This window comes from Misgurnus anguillicaudatus, chromosome 19 (assembly GCF_027580225.2).
Source record: "Misgurnus anguillicaudatus chromosome 19, ASM2758022v2, whole genome shotgun sequence".
Lineage (NCBI taxonomy): Eukaryota > Metazoa > Chordata > Actinopteri > Cypriniformes > Cobitidae > Misgurnus > Misgurnus anguillicaudatus.
In genome coordinates, this window is record NC_073355.2 from 46,400,326 (window position 1) to 46,424,973 (window position 24,648).

The following is a 24,648-nucleotide window of genomic DNA, read 5'->3' on the forward strand; positions in this document are numbered from 1 at the left end:
TTACATTTACACTTCCTACAAATTCCTGACCAGTGTTTATAAAAGCACACACATGCGTGTTGAGACACAGCACAACCGACATTCAATTCGTCAGCGCGTCCACATCGCTCTCCTCATTGGTTAGTACTGAATTACCGCATTCCTAATAGTATCCCTAATTGGTTGTTCTATCTGTCAATCTCCGCACCGCAGCCCGCTGCGCGCTCTGATTGGCTGATCCCCCTTCCCTTTCTTTCGGTGGTGTATCACGGCGGTGGGTCGAGTCGCCGCCGCTGCTGTAGGTATCTGCGGTCGGGCACGTTTATCGTTTCACCCCGTTTACATTTTCCCTTCATATATCAAGCCCGGTTCCGTGCGTGGATCGATATATAAGATGGCGGCGGTGGCCCGGCTGGAGGGTCGCGAGTTTGAGTATCTGATGAAGAAGCGGTCGGTGACGGTGGGTCGGAACTCGTCACAGGGCTCGGTGGACGTGAGCATGGGCCACTCGAGCTTCATCTCCCGTCGGCACCTGGAGGTCTTCACCGCCGCGGCGGAGGACACGGGCGGCGGGGACTTTTACCTGCGCTGTCTCGGGAAGAACGGGGTGTTCGTGGACGGGGTATTTCTGCGCCGGGGGGCTCCACCCTTGCAGCTGCCTCGATTGTGAGTTATTTTTCATCATCTTCGTCATCTTCATCCTCATCATCGCTGTAATTGTTGTTATTGTTGTTGTGGTGCATTACCAGAGCACGTGCTCGCGTCTCTGTCTTCTAGCTGCTTTTTTGTTTCGGTTTCAGAGTTCATGTGTTGTGTGTCTCAAACCGTAGTACGCTCCCTATCTAGGCATTATGTTTGGGGCATCAATACGTGCAGCTACTTTGGGCGTCGTAGTGACGCGTGGTATTTGGGGGAGATCACGTAGTTTGGGCGTCGTTGCAATCGGGGTATGTAGACATTAAAGGGGGTCACTGGCACGTGCTGCACGTGCAGCCGCAGGTGTGGTCATTGTAAAAGCATGCAGCAGTGTTGGGGCATCCCTGGCATAGTAGGAGCATGCCGCAGTGTCAGGCAGGTGGCATTTTAAGGGCTTTTGTTGTAACCGCACGCTGCAGCAGGCTTTTGTACATCATAGGGGGATGAAACCTTTTTAAGGGGTCATAAGTACACGAAGCCGGCTTTTGTTATGGGTGCACGTTGCAGCAGTTTTGGGGATCATCCGAGTGTGCAGCAGCATTTTGCTCATCGTATGAGCATGCAGCAGATTTGGGTTTTTGGCTTTTTAATAGGTCATAAGTCTATGCCGGAAGCTTTTGTCATAGGTGCATGCTGCAGCAGTTTTGGGTATCGTAGGTGCATGCAAGGTTTTGGGCATGACAGCTCTAAGATGCACATTTTGGGCGTTACAAATGATTGCAGCATTTTGGGCATCACATCTTACACCAGATTTGAGAATTTCATTGTGCATCCAACATCAGACGATGAATGAAATAACACACATACCAGTCAATAAAACATTAATAATGTGTAGCAGTTTCTGATTGGTTTGTTGGTGGTGTACTGAGAGTTAACCTTTGGACTGGATAATGTATCCTTCCTTATAGTCTTGTTTCAACTGTCAGTCAAAGCTGTTTTTTGTTGTTAACATGCTGAATGTTTATATTTTGATTATAGTCTTTTGTTTGTCAAGATTCCAGATTTTTTTTTCTTTGCACAGTCAGTGTCAAATCACTGCGGCAGTTTTGACTGTATTGCACCTTTATGCCTTTGCTTTTTTTAAACATATGACCCATATACCTCAATAAAACAATAAAACTCTATCCTCTACAGTGGCAACTGTTTCAGATTCTATGAGAAGACTTTCAGTTTCATTTATTTATTTCTCTGATATATATAAACATAAGATTAGACTTGATAATTTAAATGATTAACACTTTCTAAACATATGTCATGTCGAGGAGGAGATTTTCTTATCTCTTTGTGTTATAATAAGATTTTAGTCTGAGATGTAAATCCATAATCTCTCTTAGGACTTCTCGATTACGGGCACAATTATTTTGATCAAAGAAAACGCAATTGCTCAGTGACTTTGAAAACATGCATTATATTTAACTTTGCAATAAACTACATGTGTCAAAGCAGTGGTGCAATTAAAATGCCTTACAAACACATCGATCCAGTAGCACTCAGTTTATCTCACACAATTGTTTTTGTACATTTTTCAAATATTGAAAATCAAAAACGGTTAGTTGCACAGCCCTAATTGCTCTTCGAAGTAAACTGAGTAATATTATTTGGAGGTTTGTTAAAGGGGTCATATAGTGAATTTTTTTAAACATGTAAAATAAGTCTTTGGTGTCCCCATAGTGTGTATGTGAAGTTTTAGTTAAATATACCCCACAGATAATTTGTTATAACATGACATAAAATTACCATTTTGTAAGTGTGAGGAAAAATTGCTGTTTTGGATATGTCCCTTTAAATGCAAATTAGCAGATGAAATGCAAACACTGATTGCCATTAAAATTGAAACTCATTTGAACTGTCAGTTTTTCTATCTCTTTCTCTCTGCACTAAATGGCAGTGCCGTGGTTGGATAGTGCAGATTAAGGGGTGGTGTTATTATTATAAGATAGGTAGTGAGTCTATGTCATAAAACAGGCGAAATCTGAACAACCTGAACAAAGAGAAGGTTTTTCAAATTTTATTTAGCTTGATAGAAGCACTGGGGACCCAATTAAAACACTTAAACATGGAAGAAGTCAGATTTTCACGGTATGACCTCTTTAAACTATATGTTTTAAGATCTTTCATAGCAGTTGTCTTAAGACCAATGCCAATACACATTCTTGTCTTAAAACAACTTCGATTAACTTTTTAATGTTGACTAGTATATTAAACCTAAGTTTAAAAAGTAATAAGTCATGCTTGCATTGAACTGCATGTTCTTTTAGTTCAGTTGACAGAGCATTGTGCTTACAGCGCAAAATTGTTTGGGTTTAATCCCAGCGTACATGATAAAATCTATACCAGTCAGTCGTTTTGGATAAAAGTTCGTTTTTCTATTTTCAGGTAGTCATGCCCCGGACATGTATTTAAATGTATTTACCTCGTGTCCTATCCAGATGTGGAAAGGGGGTATTAATAAAATATACCTTTTATCATAACTCAGGGCTCGAAATTGCGACCATTTTGGTCACATATGCGACCGAAATGTAATCTGTGCGACCTTAAAATATATTTGGGAGCATTTGTGCGACTGCCCATTTTGTTGTGACGCGAGTTGATTGTGAGCCTGCGCGCTGTCCCAGGTTCAATGTTCTCTCCAACGATACATAACCAATCAAATTTCACTATTAAGTTCTTGCGTTTAATGAAGACCGCAGATTGGCTAATATTAGCGTCAGTCATTCCTTGTTGCCGTGAAGCGCGTAAATGTGAAAAGGCGAACGCGTCGCGAGCATGACGAGAGCGAGCCGATTACAGCCAAGGTTATTACTGTATTTTTTGACGACGATCCGGATTCAAATCCACCACCGGAAAATACGAGTTGACGTTAAACCTTTCAGAGAGAGTGGCTTAAAGATTTAGAGTGTCTCCGCTATGAAAATGTAACTTACTGTGTTTACTGTAAATCCTGTAAAACGGCGTTAGTGGCGGAATCAAAACATTTTAAGCACCAGACGTACCTTGCTTAAACATGGCGAAAGTGCCAAAAATACAAGACGTGTCATGACAAATGTGTTTATTATTGATGGAGACACCGAGCTGTCTGTCAAAGTGTGTTTGATGGTGTATGTGCGCATGCGCTAGTGAATGGACATTCGACAAACATCCTTGTGGTCCATGTTGCTGTGGAATACGACAATGCTGATGGTATGTTTTTGTTGTATTTTTTAAAACATTGCCTATTTAGTAGTAAAAGCATCCTGGTAATGCAGTTATCAATACCAATATATATTAGCCTTCTATATTAGGGTCACTTTTGTAATGTCACAATTAATCAGTGTTTTACGTGTTTGCTAGATTTTCTATGTAATCTTAATCATGTTACCTGTAATTGTTAAATTATTATTGCTGCAATACTATTTCAACAGCATTTGGGTATTAATTTAGGAATCTATGCAGCAAAAAATAAAATAAAATAAAATAGAAGACCAACTTTTAAATGCTGGCCATAGGACGTGTAAAGCCCGGTGGTGGTGTTTTATTTTTAATAAAATAAATCTATTAACATTTACATTGTAGTTGTGGTGCTTTTAAATTTTTTGATGGATGCGCCTAAATTTTTGCTGGTGCTCCTAACTCTTTAATGTTGGGAGCACCAGTGCTACCAAATAAAAAAGTTAATTTTGAGCCCTGTAACTAGATAAACTCGTTACACTGTTCCAGGACTGAGATGTGAACGTGTTGGGTATAATGGACTGCGAGACTGTTTGAGTTACAATATTGATCAAGTGACTAAAGAGCATTTAATTAGTAAAGAGTCTCATTCATTCAATGTCTTTCAGCACAGAGATTTGCTGATGCTCCTGCAGATTTCACAGACAGACCCACATTGCATCTCTAGACCTTTTCAGCTATGGAAGGTATTTTTGGACTTTTTAAAATTAATTAATTAAATGATAAAATAAAAAATAAAATCGCGTCCCAAATTTGAAAATTAAATGGTAAAATTTAATATTTCATGTCCCTGAAATTATTTCTGTGGTAAAAAATAAATAAATCTGTCTAATAAGTTTACCGTAAATGAATATAATACATTATCCCTTAAATGCCTCATGTGCGTGCCTGCGTCAAACTGATTCTTGCTGGACAGGATTTACAGCGAGTTTTCAAAATCATGGTAATCAAACACGGTTGTAATGATAATTAAATTTTAAATGATAATACTAACCGTCAGGACATTTTATCGTGGTTAATTGTGATGCCGGTAATTGTCCCATCCTGAGCTACCTCTGATTAAGAATGCATTATTTTGCACTTGTTTAGTCTTTTTTTATTTTGGAATTCATGTTTTTTTTTCATTCAGATATGTAAGTCAACATTAGGGATGCACCGAAAAATGAAAATTCTTGGCCGAAACCGAAAACTGAAAAAAGCAAACCAAGGCCGAAAAACAGAAACCGAAACACCGAAAGAAATTATTATGCCAATTATTAGTACAATTGCATTTATGGCTATCACTGTGTACTAACTTTACAAGGGGTGTGTGACTGATCAAAAAACTCACAGTTCGGATCACATTACAGTTTTTGAGGCACAGATCAGATTATTTTTCCGATCAGCAAAAAGCGGGTGGGAAAAATCTAATAAACAATAAAGAAATTGCAAACATTTATAAAAAAGAACAAAGTTGTACATTTAATAAGGTCTGAAATTAGCATTACAGAAATCAAATTAAATGAATCATAACACAATAAATTAAATATTATTATTTTTAGAGCTATTTGTCTCTTTGTCTTGGGTTGTTTGATTAACATTAATGACACAATCTGACTGTAATCTATACATACACTTAAGACAGCAAATGTTTTTATTAGAAAAAGAATACTGTGGAGATAATTTTGTTTATATGTGCCCTGTCAATAACAGAGAGATTTTATGTTTGCTTGTTTTTTTTAAACGTGTCTCTCTCGTATGTGCACTATTAAGGGCACTTAAACGCACACGCACACACAGAGAAGGAGGGTGAATCTCAAACAGCGCAACAGTCGCTCCACATAAAAACGTTACGTTGTGTTTCATTGCTTTATGCGCCAATGGATTAAAGTATGAGACACATTAGCGCGACTGTCTCTAAAGTTTACACATCAAGACATGCTAATCTTTGCAGACGCTTGCAAACAGCTCGACTGTGAGTGAAACTGCTTGAGCACGAAGGGGATGGGTGGGTGACGACTGATCACCGTGAGTGAAACCCAAGCGCTAGGGCACAGGGCGCGGTTGACATTCATTTTCGGTTGACATTTTCGGCTGGATTTTTTATTTTGGCCCGAAACCGATAATGCCATTTTCGGACGAAATTTTCGGCGACCGAAATTTCGGTGCACCCCTAGTCAACATGTATTAATTGCTAGTCAATTAATAGGGAGATAATCGAGAATCGAATCGGACTGAAAAAAATTAATCGCTAAGATTAATCGATGCATTGAAAAAATAATAGTTTATCCCAGCCCTACTCAAAATACTTTAAAAACCATGATGTAAGAACCACGGATGTGTTGTGGATCAAATTAAACTGAATGTTTCCTTAATGTTTTTACAGTCCATGTGTTTTGTCATTGTGTAATGTAGTCGTCTCGTCTCTACTTGTTGAAAACTAAACCAAACCTGTCAAAGGCCCCATTACATTATACAAGATGTTTGGCGTTTCTGTCTGTATTTGCTCATCTGTTTGTATGTGTTTGTCATTGATATCTGTGGGTGAGTGTCAGGGATTTCTCACAGGAAGTTGATTGTTCTCACCTGTTTAAATGCTGTTTTGCTGAGGCTGTTTACACCTCGTATTAAATAGCAATAATTGTCCGATTCACGGTTTTACATTTCCATTTGTAAGTGTGTATTAGTACATGTTAATGATATGCAAAAGGTACAAATCCCAAAGTAAACAATGGCGTGTATTGGCGTTGCCAGTTTAAAGGGATAATTCAGCCCAAAATGATATTAAACCCATGATTTACTCACCCTCACGCAGTCTGAGATGCATATGTCAATTTTTCAGATGAACACATTTTCAGTTATTTTAGAAAATGTCTTAGATCTTTCAGTTTATAAAATGCAAGGATATGGGGTCCACCTCCTTCAAGTCCAAAAAATATGCATCCATCCTTCACAAAAGTAATCCAACTGGCTCCGGGGGATAAACAAGGCCTTCTGAGGGTAAATTGTGCAGTTTTGTGGTAGAAATATTCATATTTTAAACATATAAATGAAAATAACGTCACCATTTTAGATGCCCTGCATTCAGGAGAGAGTATCAGTGTAGTGTACGCACTTTTTGTAGTGACGTATAATAAATGCGGAGGCGCATACCAGCAGCAAAGAACCCTCCACAAAGTGCATACGCTAGCTGCAATTCTCTTTGTGATGTAAATTGGCGGCGGTGTTAAAGCATTTTAATATGTCTCAGAAAAATGCTTTTTTGCTATTTTCAGATGAATCGTTTTTTTTTTTTTTTTGTTTTTTTTTTTTTTGCTGAATATTTGGTGCAGGGGTGTGCTATTTATCTATTTGTACTATCTGTATCTGAAGATTGATCCCTTAAGTTTATTTATAGTTCATTCTCTGCATAAATGTGACAGCATCGTTCCCATAGGGTGTCATCTTAAACACCCAGTTCTGTTTTTGTCCACGTCACAACAGCTGCTGTGTCTTGGTGTCAGAAAACTCAGTATTTTTCTTCAGAAAGGGTGCAAGGTTTAGCACGATTCAGGCTGACACATTAAATTGGGTTCTTACAAATGGGGGGCTTAACATACAGAACCCGAGCTTTCTTTATGAGGCTGTTTATACCTGGTATTAAAATGAGTTTTGGTGTAATAGTGCTGTGACAGATCGCAGTTGATGACCTACGGTTCGGCTCGCATGCGATTCGCGCGGATTAATAAGTAAATTTAAATAGAGAAAGTTTATAATTTGCACGTGTTTCAAGGCTTGCAAATGTTAACATTCAAGTAATTTCAAACAATTTAAAAGGCACTAAAGTGAGCAGTCTTCTGTACACACAAACACACATGCAGTTGAATGTGTCCAGTCCAGCTCCAGTCAGATGTGATCATCCCTACGCCCTTCAAAGATCAGAACTCTTGATGTGTAAACTTTAGAGAGTTGCACTACTGTGTCCATTAAAATACGTTTGACAAATACAGCAATGAAAAACAACGTTTTTATGTGGAGCGACTGTCTGTCTGTGTGCACGCGTGTGTTAACCCATTTACTCCTAAAACGCCTGCTAAAAATGCCCTTGTTATTCAAGGATAAATACCCTTATCTCCTGAGGGTTTTCAGCAAAAAAACTAAGAATTGTCAACGTCTACCAAAAATATATCTAAGCCTCTGTAGCACTTAGAAACATGAAATAAAATGCATTTTAGAGGTAAGAATCTCATGTTTTATTAAAACATGCTCCATTTGCACTAACATAACATTTTTTTAAAACATTCTCAAATTAATGAAAAAGGATGCTGAATACAAAATGCTGCACCACCAATGCAGTAACCAGCGGTAGATGTAATGTTTCGGCGCGCTGCATCAGGCGCAAAGTGCACACATGGAGAGATGCGTTTCAAAAAGCAAGCAAACATAAAATCTGTTATTGACGGTGCACATACGAAAAAGATCTTCATAGTATTCTTTTTCTAATAAAAACATTTGTTTATGTCTTAAGTGTATATATAGATTACAGTCAAAAACTAGTCTGTGCTTATTTGGTCTTAAAGAGACAGTAACCTCAATTAACATACTTAAGTCTGTGTCATTAATGTTAATCAAACAACCCAAGACAAAGACAAGATCACTTCTGTAGCTCTAAAAAAATAATTATATTTAATTCATACAATAAAGACAGTGATATTATTGATTTGATTTCTGTTTCTAATGCTAATTTTATTTCTTACTTAATATTCAACTTTGTTCTTTTTTATAAATGTTTGTAATGTCTTTATTTGTTCTTATTAGAATTTTCCCACCCCATTTTTACTGATCTAAAAAATGATCCCATCTGTGCCTCAAAAATCGTAATGTTATCCGAACCGTAAGTTTTATGATCCGTCACACCCCTAGTTTTGGTCAATTGGATCCCAAGTGGACAAGAAACATTTTAATCTATGTGTTTAGCCCACTTTTGACCGCTTATGTCCTGATTACTGAGGAGGTGGTCTGTGGGTGAGTCCATCCGCTTTCGTTTAATCTACTTTCGCTTTCTTAATGTACACTGTGTGTTTAAGCAAAAAGTTAAAACATTGTGCTTGATACATCACACATTAGATCAATAGGCGGAGAGTAGGCGGTCTTTTGTGGCTGTTCGAAGACTTTTGACCACATGCGCCTCTACACCACAAAAGCAATCCAGTCGAATGCGTTTTCGACCAGGGCTGCACGATAAAGCGCATGTGGCTTTAAATTTAATCCATATTTCACTGACAATTTGCATTAATTATTGCGGACATATCGTCAGTGAACTACAGCTTTGTGTAGTAAATGTCGCTCCATTTGAAAGCAGGTGATGGCGATTTACTACTAATAGTAAAGAACCGGCTTTACTGACGAGATGCGCATGACTACCGCATGCGATTTGTCGTGCAGCTCTGTTTTCGACTACCTCTAAATGCTGTTGAAAGTGAATGAGCTCATAACGTTTTACACTCCTTTGCATCTGTATTTAGCGTCATCCACTTATAATCTAATCGACCATAACACATCTTAAAGCAACACTATGTAGTTTTTTCACCTTTAAATAATGTCTCTAAAATTATTTCAGTGATAGAACAACTTTTAACACAATTTTTGGACAAATTGTACTATTGCTGCAACCTGAGCAGCCTCCTAGCTGCTACAAGCACACTCTGAAAGTGGCGGTGGAGGGTAGAGCACACAGCCCCGCCCCTCCCCCTACCTGCAGAAGAGTGTATGATACCAGGCACTGTTGCGCTTTTCAACCACATGGGGGAGCTGTAAGTCATTTTTACATGGAAACTACATAGTGTTGCTTTAATACCAGGTCTAAACACCCTGTGTCATTATTAAAGACAAACAGTTTTGTATTTTAACTATATCATGATGACACTGTCATGGTATTGTACCTCATACTTACCTCATACTTCCTATACTTGATCTCTTGTGTGTTTGATTGTCTTGTTTTGTGTGGGTAAGCCAGAGTAGATGTGCAGTAACAAGCCCTGATGACACAAACACACACAAAGACACACACAGTAAGGAATGTGAGGGCTTGAGGTTCAAACATTCCTGTTTCAAGAGCTTCACACGGTTGCCATGATGGAGGTGAGAAAAGTACAACACAAAGACTTTTAAATGTTCACCAACACCGATTTAGACACAGAGAACAGTCTCTGATGTCTATTTAAAACATGAAAGTGATTTATTTTTTGACTCCTGAAGGTTTATTAAGGACCACACGGTCATTATTGGTTTCTTTAACAGCTGTAATAAAGCTGTAATATACATTATAGTGTTTACAATTAGCACAATTAGTTTTAGTATTATAGCTTGTAGGGATGCATATCAATTAATCGCGATTAATCTATAGCAGAATAAAAGTTTTTGTTTACATCATATATGTGTGTGTATTGTGTATAATAATTATGTATATATAAATATGCACACATGCATGTATAATTTTAAGAAAAAAATATATTTATATATTAAGTATTTATATTTATATATAATATAAATTATACATAAATATACAAATGTATATACACATGTAAACATTGCTTAAATATATACATGCATGTGTGTGCATTTAACTATACAAAGTTATTATACACAGTACACACACATATATGATGTAAACAAAAACTTTTATTCTGCTATAGATTAATCGCGATTAATTGATATGCATCCCTAATAGCTTGGTATCAGAAGATGTTTGGAGTGGACCAGAGAGAAAAGTTACGGTGTGTCATAGTACGTCATAGTCTTTTATTTTAATGGAGCGAGATGCATCATGTTTTTCAGAGAAAGGACCTAAAGGAAAAGTCTGGGAACGTCAAAAATGCTTAAAAAGCATCACATGGCTTCATTCATAACCATTGCTGAATGAAGCTTCAGTACAGACGCTAAAAAATTGTTTAAAAAAATGTTTTACCACAACAAGGGTCAGATGGACCACAGCTCATCTCAAACACTATAAAACCCACAGAATGTACCCTGTTCGGGTCAGTTTTTGCATATTTGTTTAGCCTTTTGGGTTTTGTCTGTGTGTTCAGTAGAGAGATTGGCTCATGGTTTTGGCAGGTTATGGTTTGCGTTTATCACTAGATGTGGTACAAATGCTCTTCATTACTTTTTACAATTGTTAGTAAATAAGCAGGTGGGGTCTTGCCGTGCCCCATTGCATTTTGGGATAATTAAAGACATGACTGTTTGCATGTGTGCTGGCTTGTGTTTAGGTCTTCAGGGGCTGAAGTAGAGAACAGAAATACATCACACGATACCAATTGAGCACGACTGGCACTCAATCGCTAAAATCTCTGCCATTCTCAGGACTGCTAAAATGAAGTTGTTTAATAAATGTATTTTACAGGTACTAGGTAATGCTGTTTTAGTAAATTGGATTGTCATTGTATCACAGTAAATAATTGTTAAACTACTGATACTCAATAGGAAAATAAGGGACTACTAAAGCCACAATATGTAGGATTTTTACCACTAGAGGTCGCTAATACACACCAACAAAGGCGAAGCTTAATGGCGTTATGAATGCGAGTTGAGATGTTGTTTTCACCATCTATAGACGTATGGTATTTACATGTTACATCAATGCAAAGACATGATAAGCCATCCTGCAGCGCGTTCTGTGCGGCGCATTCTGTGCGAATTGAGCGTTGCTGCAGGAAACGCGCAAGTTGAAAAATCTGAACTTCGGCGGATTTCTGCGCCGCATTAATCAACCAGGACCTTGCTGTAGTAGTGACGTGACTACATGAAGCGAGCGGAGTGGCGGAGTCTCAGCGGAGTCGCAGAAGCCCCTGCCATGACACGAAATTTCGTGTGAATGTCTCGAATGACTAGAATGAAGCAAGTAAACTCAAATGTTCAAGCGTCCAATTAGGCGCAAATAGCGCGTTTTTGCCGCCTCTACTGCGGCTGCTGGGAATGCACCATTACAGTGCACCACAATACAATTTTTTTTAGTATGTGTGTACGCTGAGTATCAAACCCATGACACCATTGATGTTCTAATTTTATAAATTTTTATTCCAAAACGATTAATCGAAACTAATTGTTTGCAGAATAAAGGTTTTTGTTTACATCATATATGTGTGTGTATTGTGTATAATAATTATGTATATATTAATACACACACATGCATGTATAATTTTAAGAAAAAATATTATATATTAAGTATTCATATTTATTTATAATATATCAATTATATATAAATATAAAAGTGTATATACAAATGTGTGTGTGTGTGTGTGTGTGTGTGTGTGTGTGTGTGTGTGTGTGTGTGTGTGTGTGTGTGTGTGTGTGTGTGTGTGTGTGTGTGTGTGTGTGTGTGTGTGTTTATTAGGGCTGTGTATCGCCAACAATTTCCCGATACGATACATATCCCGATACGATGCACATCACGATACAAGACTATTTTGAATTACATTTTTTGTTCAGAATTTAGTAACATTATTATTATTATCTGTTTATTGTACATTGAATTAGCAGTGTTGTAACAGTTGTGTTTTTGCCATTCATTTATTAGCTTATGGTTTTTTTAAAAGCAATTTTACAAAGATAGTGCCTTACTCTAGACATTATATTTGTCTCTCACTTAATTATTCTATATCTATGAATATATCTATAAACATGCAGTCAGAGTTAATACTATTTAGTAGAAATCAGATTATTAATGTGACAGCTATAGTTTGAAGTAGTTCTGTATCTCTTCTCTAGACGTACAGTTTTCACATGCAAATCTGTGTCGTATTTCTTCTCTAATGCATTAGTACTGTTTTATAAGAGAGTGTCTAATAAAGCCCTTTGCAGTAGGCTATAAGATATCTGCGCTTTCATACTGAACTCATTGATTTTAAATACACGCGCGCGTGCGCGAGAGAGATAGAGAGAGAGAGCGGGAGTACGCGGCTCGCTATGCAGACACGTGCGCCAGCGAGACAGACACGCAAAGTGAAAGTATACCCCGCTACCTTAACTCTATGCACTCCACGGGACACATGCGTCCTTTCCATATGCATCGCGGATCAACAGTGATTTGTTATGTTACTTTCAAAAGTGCATCTGAATCGATACGGAAGGTGCTGTATCGATGCGCGCATCGTCAGGCGTCCATGACGATGTATCGTCGTATCGATATTTTGAACACAGCACTAGTGTTTATATATATATACTTAATTATTATACATAGCACACACACACATACATGATGTAAACAAAAATTTGTATTCTGCAAACGATTAGTTGCGATTAATCGTTACGCAGCACTGTTCAAAATTATTAAAATAAAACCGGTAAACACTAAATTTCAAAATAAATGCATTTATTGAACATTTTTATTCTTTTCTATGTTTATTCAGTTTGCCTCAGTCTTTTATGTATAAGCGACGTTTAGTTGTGTTGTGGTTAAAGAAACGTCTCGTGTACTCCTGGAGCTGTTTGTGTCAGATGGGATATTAGTTTATCAAGGGATGCTTAATTTTAGCATTGCCAGGAGAACCAAGCCTGCATCTCTACATGACGTCCCATGAGCCTTATCACCACTGTCATCTCTCTTGTAGTTAAGTGTTCGTTTGAAGCACATTAAATGTGTTTACACATGCAGTTCACCTTTACATTCATGCATTAGGCATTTGCACTTATAACACAAGAACAGGCGCACAAATGTCATGTAACTAAAAGTCTGATTCATATAAAAAAAAACTATTTAATTTACATGTCAACGCTTTTTAGTTGGGTCTCGTTCATTTTACAAAAGCACAAGTATATCTGTTTCTACTTAAATTATCACAATGAAATGAATGATGTTGCAATAAGTTTATTTTGTTTATTTTTTGCAGTCTCCCATCACAGGCTTTGGTTTTAAAACATGTATGTTAAGACCCATGTGTTTCGTGTAGCATAGCTGATTTTGACCGCTGCTTCTCGGTTTGGAGATTTAAAAACAGCCTCATTATTTACGGATTAAAAATAAATAGCTGGCTGATCAGGCAACCATCAGATTGATTGCAACAGATTAAAAAAATATACACCATCTCAAATGATGCATGGGTTTCATATGTGTGGTCGATACATGCACGACCTTGTATTACAGGTTATTAGCGGATGGTAAATCTTTATCTAACGGTAATGGCACGCCTGTTACTCCGCCCTGATGTTTTGGAGCTGCGAGGCTTTTGTTTGACGTGTGATCTCATTCTTGCGTTCGTGTCGGTGCATGTTCAATGCAGAACTGATAGTGATAATGTGTCTTTCTCACAGGTGCACCTTTCGCTTTCCCAGCACCAATATAAAGATCACCTTCACAGCGCTGGCCAACGGCAGGCGTGAGAAGACCGAACCAGAATCTCCAGTCAAAGCCGTTCAGCCGCAAATCTCCCCTCTTACCATCAACATACCGGATAACATCGCCCACCTCATGAGCCCTCTGCCCTCGCCCACCGGCACCATCAGGTACACGACCGACCCGACCCATTTATTAAGATGTCATGTTATAGAAATAGGAAGGGTTAGTCTGAATGACTGCAGCTGTGACTCTATTGAGAGCTTCACATCTGATTGGTTTCAATGCAGACAAATGAGCGGCAGTTCCTGCCCTTGACACAAAATTACACATCTTTATTTCCTGCCTCTCTTGTCTCTCTCAACATGGATGCTGATATATTTTCCTTTTCTCCATCAGCGCTGCTAACTCGTGTCCGTCCAGTCCTCGCGGTGCAGGGTCCTCTGGGTATCGGATGGGTCGAATCGTGCCGGACCTGCAGCTTATGAATGAAAACTCTCAGTCTGAGAACGACAAAGATGCCTCTGAAGGCGACAGTCCAAAGGTGACACAAATCGTAAACTCTCGATGAGAAACATCTTTCAGACATTGTTATATCACACACCACCATTACAGGTGGATGAATGTTAAAGGGGCCATGGCACAAGACTTTTTTAAGATGTCAAATAAATCTTTGGTGTCCCCAGAGCACATATGCGAAGTTTCAGCTCAAAACACCTTATAAATAATTTATTATAACATGTTAAAATTGCCACTTTGTAGGTGTGTGCAAAAATGATCACGATGATGGTGGTTTGTTGCACTTAAAACTCAATTGTGCTTTTCTCTGCACTAAATGGCAGTGCTGTGATTGGATAGTGCAGATTAAGGGGTGGTATTATAATAAGAGCTCCTTATGACATCATAAGGAGAGCCAAATTTCAACTACCTATTTTTTCATGTGCTTGTAGAGAATTGTTTACCAAAACTAAGTTACTGGGTTGATCTTTTACACATTTTCTATGTTGATAGAAGCACTGGGAACCCAATCATAGCACTTAAACATGGAAAAAGTCACATTTTCATGCCATGGCCCCTTTAAGGATCTAGTGCTTGGTTATTCAACAAGGGGTCTGGGGACCCTCAGGGGTCCATGGTGGTATTATCAGGGGTCCTCCAAAAGTTTTTGAATTCTAATAAAATTATTGGTTAAAATTTAATTGAAAAATAATTTAAAAAAATGCATGAACTCTTTCCCCACCATTGACGAGTTGCCTCAATGTAGAGTTTTTACGGCAATGTATGTACTGAGGGGTCCCTGATCCTTCTCTTTATTTATTAAGGGGTCCTTAGCCTGAAAAGGTCCTCTGATCTTGTGCGTGTCATTGTGTAATGCATGTTTTTTGTGTGCATTTTAAATAATATAGATACATTTTATTGGAGACATTTTAAAACGTCATATGCACATTTGCATTTCATTGACACTTGGCCATCCTGTTTTCTAGATATTGGTGGTGTTTTTTAGTGCTGCGACGTCATTGATTACGCCGACTACGAAAATACATTGACATGCGTAGACGCGTCGTCACGCTGTTTACATTCATCTCGCATAATGGCGGCTTCTGCTCCTGGCAGTGTTTTCCATACATTGATTTGTTTGTGTGCACCACAAAATCAACATGGCCGCAACATTTACATTTTTATTTTCATTTAAAACGGCTTCATTTATTATTGTGAGCGCTCGGTGGACCTCTCTTGTGCGCTCGCGCTCTCTCTCTTTCTCTGCGTGAAGCCCCTAGACAGCGCCTCTCATACATGACACTGAGTGAAAGAATTAAAAGTTGGATGTGTTTTCCATGCGGATTCCTCTGTGTACTTGCATTTTCACGTAAACGTCAGATGTTACTGGCAGAGAAGACGACTGATTCGAGTTTATCACGAAAGGTTAGCAGTGTTTTCCCACACACAGTGGTTCTCTATGTGCTTGTGCGCGAGCTCTCCCTCTCCTATGACCGAGCATTGCCTTCTGTAGTAACTCTCTGTAATGGCGCCGAATTGTCTACGATGTCGCGCTTATAAATCAAGATTTTAGTAACTTAGTAGTTAAAGTAACAGCTGGTTGGATTAAACACAAGGTTATTGGGTCATGTTTAGTCACTATTTTAATAGTCTTTGGGGTGGTTTCCTGGACAGAGATTATCTTAAGACCTTAGTTTAATTAGGAAAATAATTAGTTTAAACAAACATGCCTTACTAAAAACATTACTTGTGTGCATTTTGAGGCCAAACTAAGGGACAGCTCTTATATTTATTTTAGTTTAGAACTAGTCTAATCCCTGTCTTGGAAACCGCCCCTATATGGCTGACAACAGAACAGATAATATGTGAAAATAGCATTCAGTTGTGTTAAAATTCAATAAAACGAACAATGACTGTCAGATCAGAAAGAGAGTAGAAAAACAGATTATCCAAAAGATTAAATAGCTAATCAAAAAAAGAACACTATATTAATAATAAAAATAGTCGTTAGAGTAGTCGACTAATCGGACAAATAATTGCTAGATTAGTCGACAGAAGAAATAGTCGTCAGTTGCCGCTCTAGTGTTTGTTAAAACCCCATTATCAGTAAGGTTTTATTTAATCATTCATGGATGCTTAAAAAGTGTTTTTGGTGTCTTGAAGTCAACATGAAACAAGACATTTTACTACATTTTATTTTAATGGTACATACTGTATCCGAGGCGAACAGGATTTTAGTTTAGTTTCATAGCAGAGTTTGCAGTCCACTCCCTTCCTGAAACATCATCACTAATCATTGGTTGAATTTTAAGTGATCAGTTTGATTTCATGTTCTCATGTTGTACGCAGGATGACTCGAAACCTCCATACTCGTACGCTCAGTTGATCGTTCAGGCGATCACACTGGCACAGGACAAACAGTTAACACTAAACGGCATCTACACGCACATCACCAAGAATTACCCGTACTACAGGACAGCAGATAAAGGCTGGCAGGTCAGTATTACTTTACATCGGACAATGTGACCGACTGTAATTTAATTATATTGTAATAATATTTCAATAAAAATGTACATTACTTTTGTAAGTAAAACGCTCTGTGACTGACTGTCTCTTTTTTGTCGTTTCAGAATTCGATTCGACACAACCTGTCCTTAAATCGGTACTTCATCAAAGTCGCACGTTCTCAAGAAGAGCCAGGCAAAGGTTCGTTCTGGAGGATAGACCCCTCGTCTGAGAGTAAACTGGTGGAGCAAGCGTTCAGGAAACGCAGGCCGCGGGGAGTGCCGTGTTTCAGGACCCCGCTTGGACCCCTGTCATCCAGGTGATGTGTTTAACGCTAACGCTTTAAAACCTCACAGCATTACGGCTCTGTTAGACTTCAGTACAGATGGGTTTATAAACCCAGATGGGGTTAGTTAACAATTTAGACGCATTAGTTGCCGTGAACAGGGAGTCACAATTGACTTTACTTCCGTATTGTGACGTATTTTTTAGTAAAATGGAATATCACACAAGGACGTGGGCGTGGCTTGTGTTTTTCAACTGTGAATTGATTGGAAGTAGAAAAGTAGGCGTTTTATTCAGATATTGAACTCTCAGCCGACTGACAATAGGTGGGGGCGGAGTTAAAGGATGCTCCCGCCCAAGCGGTCTAGCTGATGTCATCAGAAAATGATCACTACAATGTGGTGGAAGTACATATTCAGATTTTGATTAAAGTTTATTAATTTTTAACCAAATAGTGAGTGACCCACACGGATACATTGTTTATAATGAACACTGCAATATTACATAAAAAATTTAAAAAATGGCCAGTTTTGATTTCATGGGGACTTTAAAGTAGCACAGATTTTTTGCAAGTTTTATTGTGATCGTTGAGGGCAAAAGTCCTTGGTCTTGCTGCACGTTTTCTTAAAAAATGCAATAGAATATGCGGGATTTTTATGCGATGAAATTGCGGGAACTTGCAAAAACTGTTTGCATCTTTTCAATGATGTTCACGTCAAATAGTAACTTCATTTTATAACGTTCCCATGGCAACAGTGGACATGGGTGCACTTGTGTGAGCAATGCAACATTTTTCAACTTTCTGCTGAAATATATGCGATTTTTGCTACGAAAATGTGGGGATTATGAAATCATGCAAGCCCCGAAAAATTTGCGCATGGAAATCTGCTTTTTTTGCTGCGAAAGTGTGGCGTATTTGAAAAAATCCGGCCCCCACATAAATACAGGGCTCCAAACTGCCCCCAAATGGTGGCATTTTGCCCCTAAAATTTGAGATTGTGCCACTGAATTTTACATCCAGTCGCACATGTGCAACCAGTAAATTTGACCTTATTTTCCAAAAGTGCACAATAAAATGTGACACTGAATTTGAAACAGCACATTGCATTTTCTGCATCTATCATCAAGTATTTATTAGTAATGGAGTGGAAATTAGAAGAAATGTGAATATTTGGTTAGCATGTTGATTTACGGTGTGTGCCCCTAAATTTTCTGGTTGCGCCCCTAAAATTTTCAGTTGGGGGCCACTGTGCTCCTAGTGAAAAAAGTTAGTCTGGAGCCCTGAAATATGCGGACTTTGGCTGATTATGCATTGAATCATGCAATCGCATAATCGCGTTTTTTTGGAGGGACTGGTAAGGACATACAGACACTAATAATGTCCATCATATTTGTTAATACATCAGCCTGGCCCGTATATTGGTTTATCATTAGCAGCAGAAAACAAGTAAATTACATGCGTTGAAATAAATTGTTCATTTAGCAAAATTGCAGTAATCTTAAATGTTGCATATACATTAATGCATTCTAACGCCCTTTTTTTTTTACAGAAGTGCTCCTGCATCGCCCAATCACTCTGGAGTGCTTTCTGCTCACTCCAGTGGTGTGCAGACCCCTGACAGCCTATCACGAGAGGGCTCACCTGTTCCCATGGAGCCAGAGCCCGCCCCTGCCCCGCCCCCTACCGCTGCTAACATCCAACCCAAACTAGCTGTGATTCAAGAGACTCGTTTTGCTCCGAACACTGCAGGTACACAAACTCTTGCATGACAATCAAACATTTTGTTAGAGATTAAACATTATTAGCCAACATTAACTAGTTTTATTTATATACAATAGGTTTGTTACATTAATAAATAACATGAAAATAATTAAAGTTATTGAATTTTATGTCATGTATTGGAATAGGCTGATGTTGCATTTTAATTGTTGTATTTTGTATAGTCTGTTGATGTGAGTCTGATTGATTGTTTGTTTGTTTGAATGAAATCTTTATAGTTATTATGACTGATTGTCAATCTGTTTTTATTTTCTTTCTGTCTCAGGGTCTCCCATCACCGGTCAGCCGGTTCTTATCGCCGTCCAGCGTCAGTTAGGCCAGACCATGAAACCCGTCACGTACGCCGTGGCCACACCCGTCACGTCTTCAACGTCTGCGCAGGCGCTGATGCAGACGGTGCATGTGGTACATCAGATCCCCGCCGTGACACTCGGCACAGTCAGCGGCAACCTGCAGCCCACCATTAAAACAGAGATGCAGGAGAACGGAGAACCGGAGGATGTCAAAGGTACCCACGTTTACACCATCTGTGAAAATGATTAAAATGATGTATTACGCGTGCCACGCCAGTAGATGGCGATGTTACTTCGTAAAGAAACACTACACACCTGCATACAATTGCAGTTACTTTTACAGAGCAATAAATACAAACAAAAGTCAAGACGGCAAAAGCATCGAATAGTTTTGTTAAGATGGATAATGAGGTAGATTTATTAAAATAAGTGACAACATTTTTTTTTAAACATTTTTGTTGGAAAAGCGTTAATAAATTTGGTATCTTAAGCACTACAAACACAGTCCTGTAGGTTGTCATTGTTGTTATGGTTATACTATATGCATGACGTCACGTTTTCACAGATTTACGTAGTTCACACAGAGACGACAAGGTGTTGTTTTAAAAAAAACTTGCACTTTGAAATGTGTCTTCAAACATTTGTGTTTTCATGACTCTGGAACTTATTGTGAGCTTGCTAAACACAATTTAGTTGCTGTTTTTTACAACTTATTTGATTTATTTGTTAGATTTGCTTGCAATTGTATAAAAATTAGGGCTGTCAAAAGATTAATTGCGATTAATTGTGTGTCATTTATATATATATATAGATATAGATATAGATAGATATAGATATATATTTTATATATATATTTTATATTAGATTCAAATTTAAGACTGAATGGACCTGAAAATGTCAAATGCTGTAACCGATTGTGCCAAAGAATGAGAAATATAAAATATTTTATACACTTGATGGCATGCAAGCATAATCATCAAAAAATTATCTTTTTAAAATATAATTTTATTACTTACTTCTAAATGTAAAATTTAATGCTTTTTATAATATTTGTCCTGAGTCCTGACATATGTTGAAAACAGCCGTTTTCTTAATAATCGTTGACAAATGATATTAAAATGTATGTAAAAAAAAATCATAGTACACAAAACTAGATTTTTATATTTTATTCCACTTTTTAATGAATATATTTATATTTTCATTTAAAAAATACTAGTTACACCTAGGGCTGGGCGATATGACCAAAAAAATTATCGAGAAAATGTTTTCCATATCAGTCGATATCGATAATTATCATGATAAATAACAAATCTTTATTCCTGTCACATTTAAAGGTGGATTATTAGTCCTGAATGAAAATTGTACAAACCAGACAGTTAATAATGGTTTTAAACTACTTTTTATTCAGCACATGACAAATGCTAAAATCTTCATTTAATGTTCAGGCATCTGTATTAAATGTAAATATGTTTGTTATTAAATCAACACATTTCTGACACAGAAAGCAGCAGGCTACTGTCACTTTAAGACCCAAGACAGACTGCTTTAAGTTTCAATATACTCTGTAACATCCAGCTGTTTATGTTCACTTAAACAAAAAAGAAAACTTAGTTCAGTGATCACACGTGTGTTATACATATACGAGCTATACACACTGATAAATGGATGTCAAGAGCGTCACGTTGCTGTGGGAGCGCACATACGCATACAGTTTATTCACTGCAGTGGTGGATCTGCTGTTTTTCCTCAGTTACCTGAATTTGTGAAGGTCCTGTAATTATACTTTTAAAGCTGTGCGGATGTGGGCGTGCGCAAGACGGACGCTGAAAGAATGTACAGTATACTGTGTCTGTGCCTATTGTTTCTGCTGTGTTTGACAAACCCTGTTTGCGCGTGCAACATTACACACAAGAAACTGTTTCCGCGCATTTGGATTCCGTGATTCCGTCCGCGTTATCCGCATTGCGAAAATCATAGGGCTCTACTGATAAATGAATAACTTGCCTCATCCTCCACTCCTTCAAGTCTAACTGACACTCTGATTGTAAACCAAGAGCGCGTGCCGCATCCGGAAGTGCTTGCGCAACATTACGCACAGTGCGTAAACATTATCGATCACTTATCGAACTGTCCTTATCGTTTTATCGAAAAAGTTTATATCGGTAAAATTATCGTTATCGAATTATCGCCCAGCACTAGTTACACCAATTGACACAGACCGGTTACACCACATTGACATTTTTGCACTTATCCCAAAATATTCTTTCAAAATATAATAAAACCAAAAATGTTTGACTTTGTCCTCAAAAAAGAGAATGTATGCAAGTAATCTGCAAATTTGTTTTGAAATTTTAACCCTTTCGCATTTAATTTATCCATACGGACACAAAATAATTAACGTCACATCACTGACCCATACATATGTGTGTATTTATATATACATATTAATTACACACAAATATATTATGCAAACACAAACTTTTATTTTGTATAAGATTAATCTTTTGACAGCCCTAATAAAAATGAAAATTGCAGATTAATACGTATTGCATTATACTATAATAGATCATATATATATGTAGCCAATAGAGCTTCACTTCCACATATTAGCGTAGCATTTGTTATTATAGTTCATTGCATATTAGCATTACACACATTAGCATTTCAGTTTCTTTCAAATGATTTTTGGTCATCCTTATCTGCACAGCTAGAAAACAACTTGAAAAGTAAATACATTGGTGTTGGTAAAAATGCTGATGTAACTAACTCATGTGTTTTCTGTCTCTTTTAGTGAAGGTAGAGCCGCTTCCTGCTATCACTCACCCGTCCATCATAGGCTCGGCCAATAGAATCATTCAGAGCAGCTCTGCAGCCACGCCCCTCCAGACGGTCACCATAGTGCAGCAAGCCCCACTGGGTCAGCACCAACTGCCAATCAAGACAATTACCCAAAACGGCACTCATATGATGCCCATCGCCACCGCGATACAGAGCCAGGCAAACTCGGGTAATTTTTACATCAACGCATGATGTCACACAAAAACTAATTTACATACTATCCATATTAAATAGTAAATACAATGAGCATCCTTGAGGTACTTGGATGTCAAGTGATGAACGTTAAAAGGATAACACAGTTTTTTTCAATCTCTTTCTGTAGTGTCAAGTCCGTTACACCTGTTGGCCGCTCACGCCTCCGTGTCCGCCTCCCTCCCTACAAAGCGTCAGAACGGGGAAAAGGCGAGCGATCCGCCGGAGAGCAAAAGAATAAAAACGGAGGAAGAAGAACAAAAAATGACCTCTGACCCGAACGGAAACGGCACAGAAACAGACTTCACCAACCAGCGCTCCAACCACGACTAGTTCATCATTAAACGTCACCATCGTCTCCACCCGCAATCACTTTTTAGCGTTTATCTGCCCTGACAGTTTTTATTCCGTACGGCTCACAGTGCCAAAACTGAAGCTTTTACATCGAACGACCGTCATCAAAGCTACCGTGCGATCTCATGTCAAAAAAAAGAAACCCATCAGCAACGACCGCACGGACAAGCAGTCAACTTGTGTCTGTTATTGTTGGATTATGATGTTTATTCACAGATCTCCTTCGAGCAGCTGCCAGTCCTTCAGTTTATTTTTTTTTACTTGAGAGCCCGATTGAACAAAACAACAGAGCGACTGCCATCTGGCCCGTAACCTCGGCCATTTTATTACAATCTCGCAGATGAAAGCATTCGATTCTGTTCTGATGTTTTAACGAATCACACGTTGGTCCTGGAGGTTTTGTGATGCCCTCAAGCATCCTCTCCTGCATCACATCTGGCAAATTCCAGGTCCGGTTTCGGTACCCAGCAAATTCCAGGAGCATCACGGCACCGTGTGTTGTTTACACTCGATGGAGAAATCCAGAATACTGGCACCAGGAATCTGAATTTCTTTGCGCTGACGTAGGCCTGAATCCAACATTCCAACATGCGGTGGACCGGAATGACATCTTGGAATTGAACGGTGTTTTGAAATGAACCACATTTTTTCCCAATCCAGCGTGAATGTGTGTTGTGTTTTTTGTATTAGCGAGTGCTAGGGCTGTTTGTGGAGACCTGTCTCAGCCAAAGGGATCGAAATATTCCTCGACGTATCCGATTTATTCCCAAAATTACGGCAGCTAGACCATCGACAGCATCCCCCACACGAATTCCTGCAGCCGTCGTAGTGGATTTATGCAGTATTTCCTCGTCATAGGATCTGGACGTTTTTCATGATAGAGACATTTAAAAAAATCAACAATAATTATATATATATGAATATATATATATATAAGCAACATATGAGCGGAAGAGGTTATTCGGAAAGTTGTATGTGGACTGTGTCTCTTCTGTTTTGTGAAACGACGTCATTTCTTTTGTAAAATGGAAAAAACGATGAATCAGTGGATTATTTCCTTTGTCTTTTTGATTTTTTTAATCTGTCGAATCTAAGCAAACTGACTTTTTTACACGGACATATTTTCATATTTTCACGGAGATGGACGTGTCATTTTCATGTGTAGTTGAGCTGATCACGTGATGGACTAGATGAACATAACTGAGCCGTCGATTAAACGAATAAACCCCCTCCCCAAAAAAAGAGGACCTGCTTTGAATCAGACCAGAGCTGCACTTGATTTAAGTTTTTTGTTTGGTTTATTCCCTCCGTCTGTTTTCTTACTTTTTATTTGGAGGCTGTTGTGGTGAAGGCCGACTCTGTTCAGACCTGCGAGTCTATCTACAGATTATATATGTTTCAAACAAAAGCAAAAAACGAGATTGATGTTTGTTCTGCTTCAGTGGGTAAATGCTTTTTTTGTTTTTTTATAAATTAATTTAAACCTTACATTCACGACTGTCGCGTCTTTTCTTTTACAAAATTTGGCTTGCCAGATACATATTAAAGTTTGAAGTCATTTGGAGCTCATATGCACAACAGTTTTGTGACCGGTGAAAGATGTTTTATATAAAAGAGTACATTTATATTGATGTTCGTCACAACATAAGGATTGCAACTTTTTGAATTCTATATACTGTATATATTACAGTCGAGCAGTTGTGAGTAAACCACCATCACATAGTGGTTTG

The 24,648-nt window shown here is 38.2% G+C and overlaps 1 protein-coding gene across 1 annotated transcript; it reads left to right on the top strand.

Moving 5' to 3' along the window:
• Positions 1–211: 211 nt before the first annotated feature.
• LOC129436731 (forkhead box protein K2) lies at positions 212–24,406 on the top strand. The gene is made up of 9 exons (XM_073857780.1): positions 212–645; positions 14,152–14,343; positions 14,573–14,717; positions 17,021–17,167; positions 17,302–17,495; positions 19,012–19,211; positions 19,507–19,749; positions 22,326–22,541; positions 22,695–24,406. Exons 1-9 carry the CDS (start codon positions 374–376, stop codon positions 22,895–22,897), a joined length of 1,812 nt encoding a protein of 603 aa, XP_073713881.1. The 5' UTR covers positions 212–373; the 3' UTR covers positions 22,898–24,406.
• The last annotated feature ends 242 nt before the right edge of the window (positions 24,407–24,648 follow it).

Coding starts and splice junctions, on each gene's coding strand:
- LOC129436731 (XM_073857780.1), top strand. CDS start 374: ATGGCGGCGGTGGCCCGGCTGGAGGGTCGCGAGTTTGAGTATCTGATG. Junction 14,718..17,020: donor CTGAAGGCGACAGTCCAAAG/GTGACACAAATC, acceptor TGTTGTACGCAG/GATGACTCGAAACCTCCATA. Junction 19,750..22,325: donor AGAACCGGAGGATGTCAAAG/GTACCCACGTTT, acceptor TGTCTCTTTTAG/TGAAGGTAGAGCCGCTTCCT.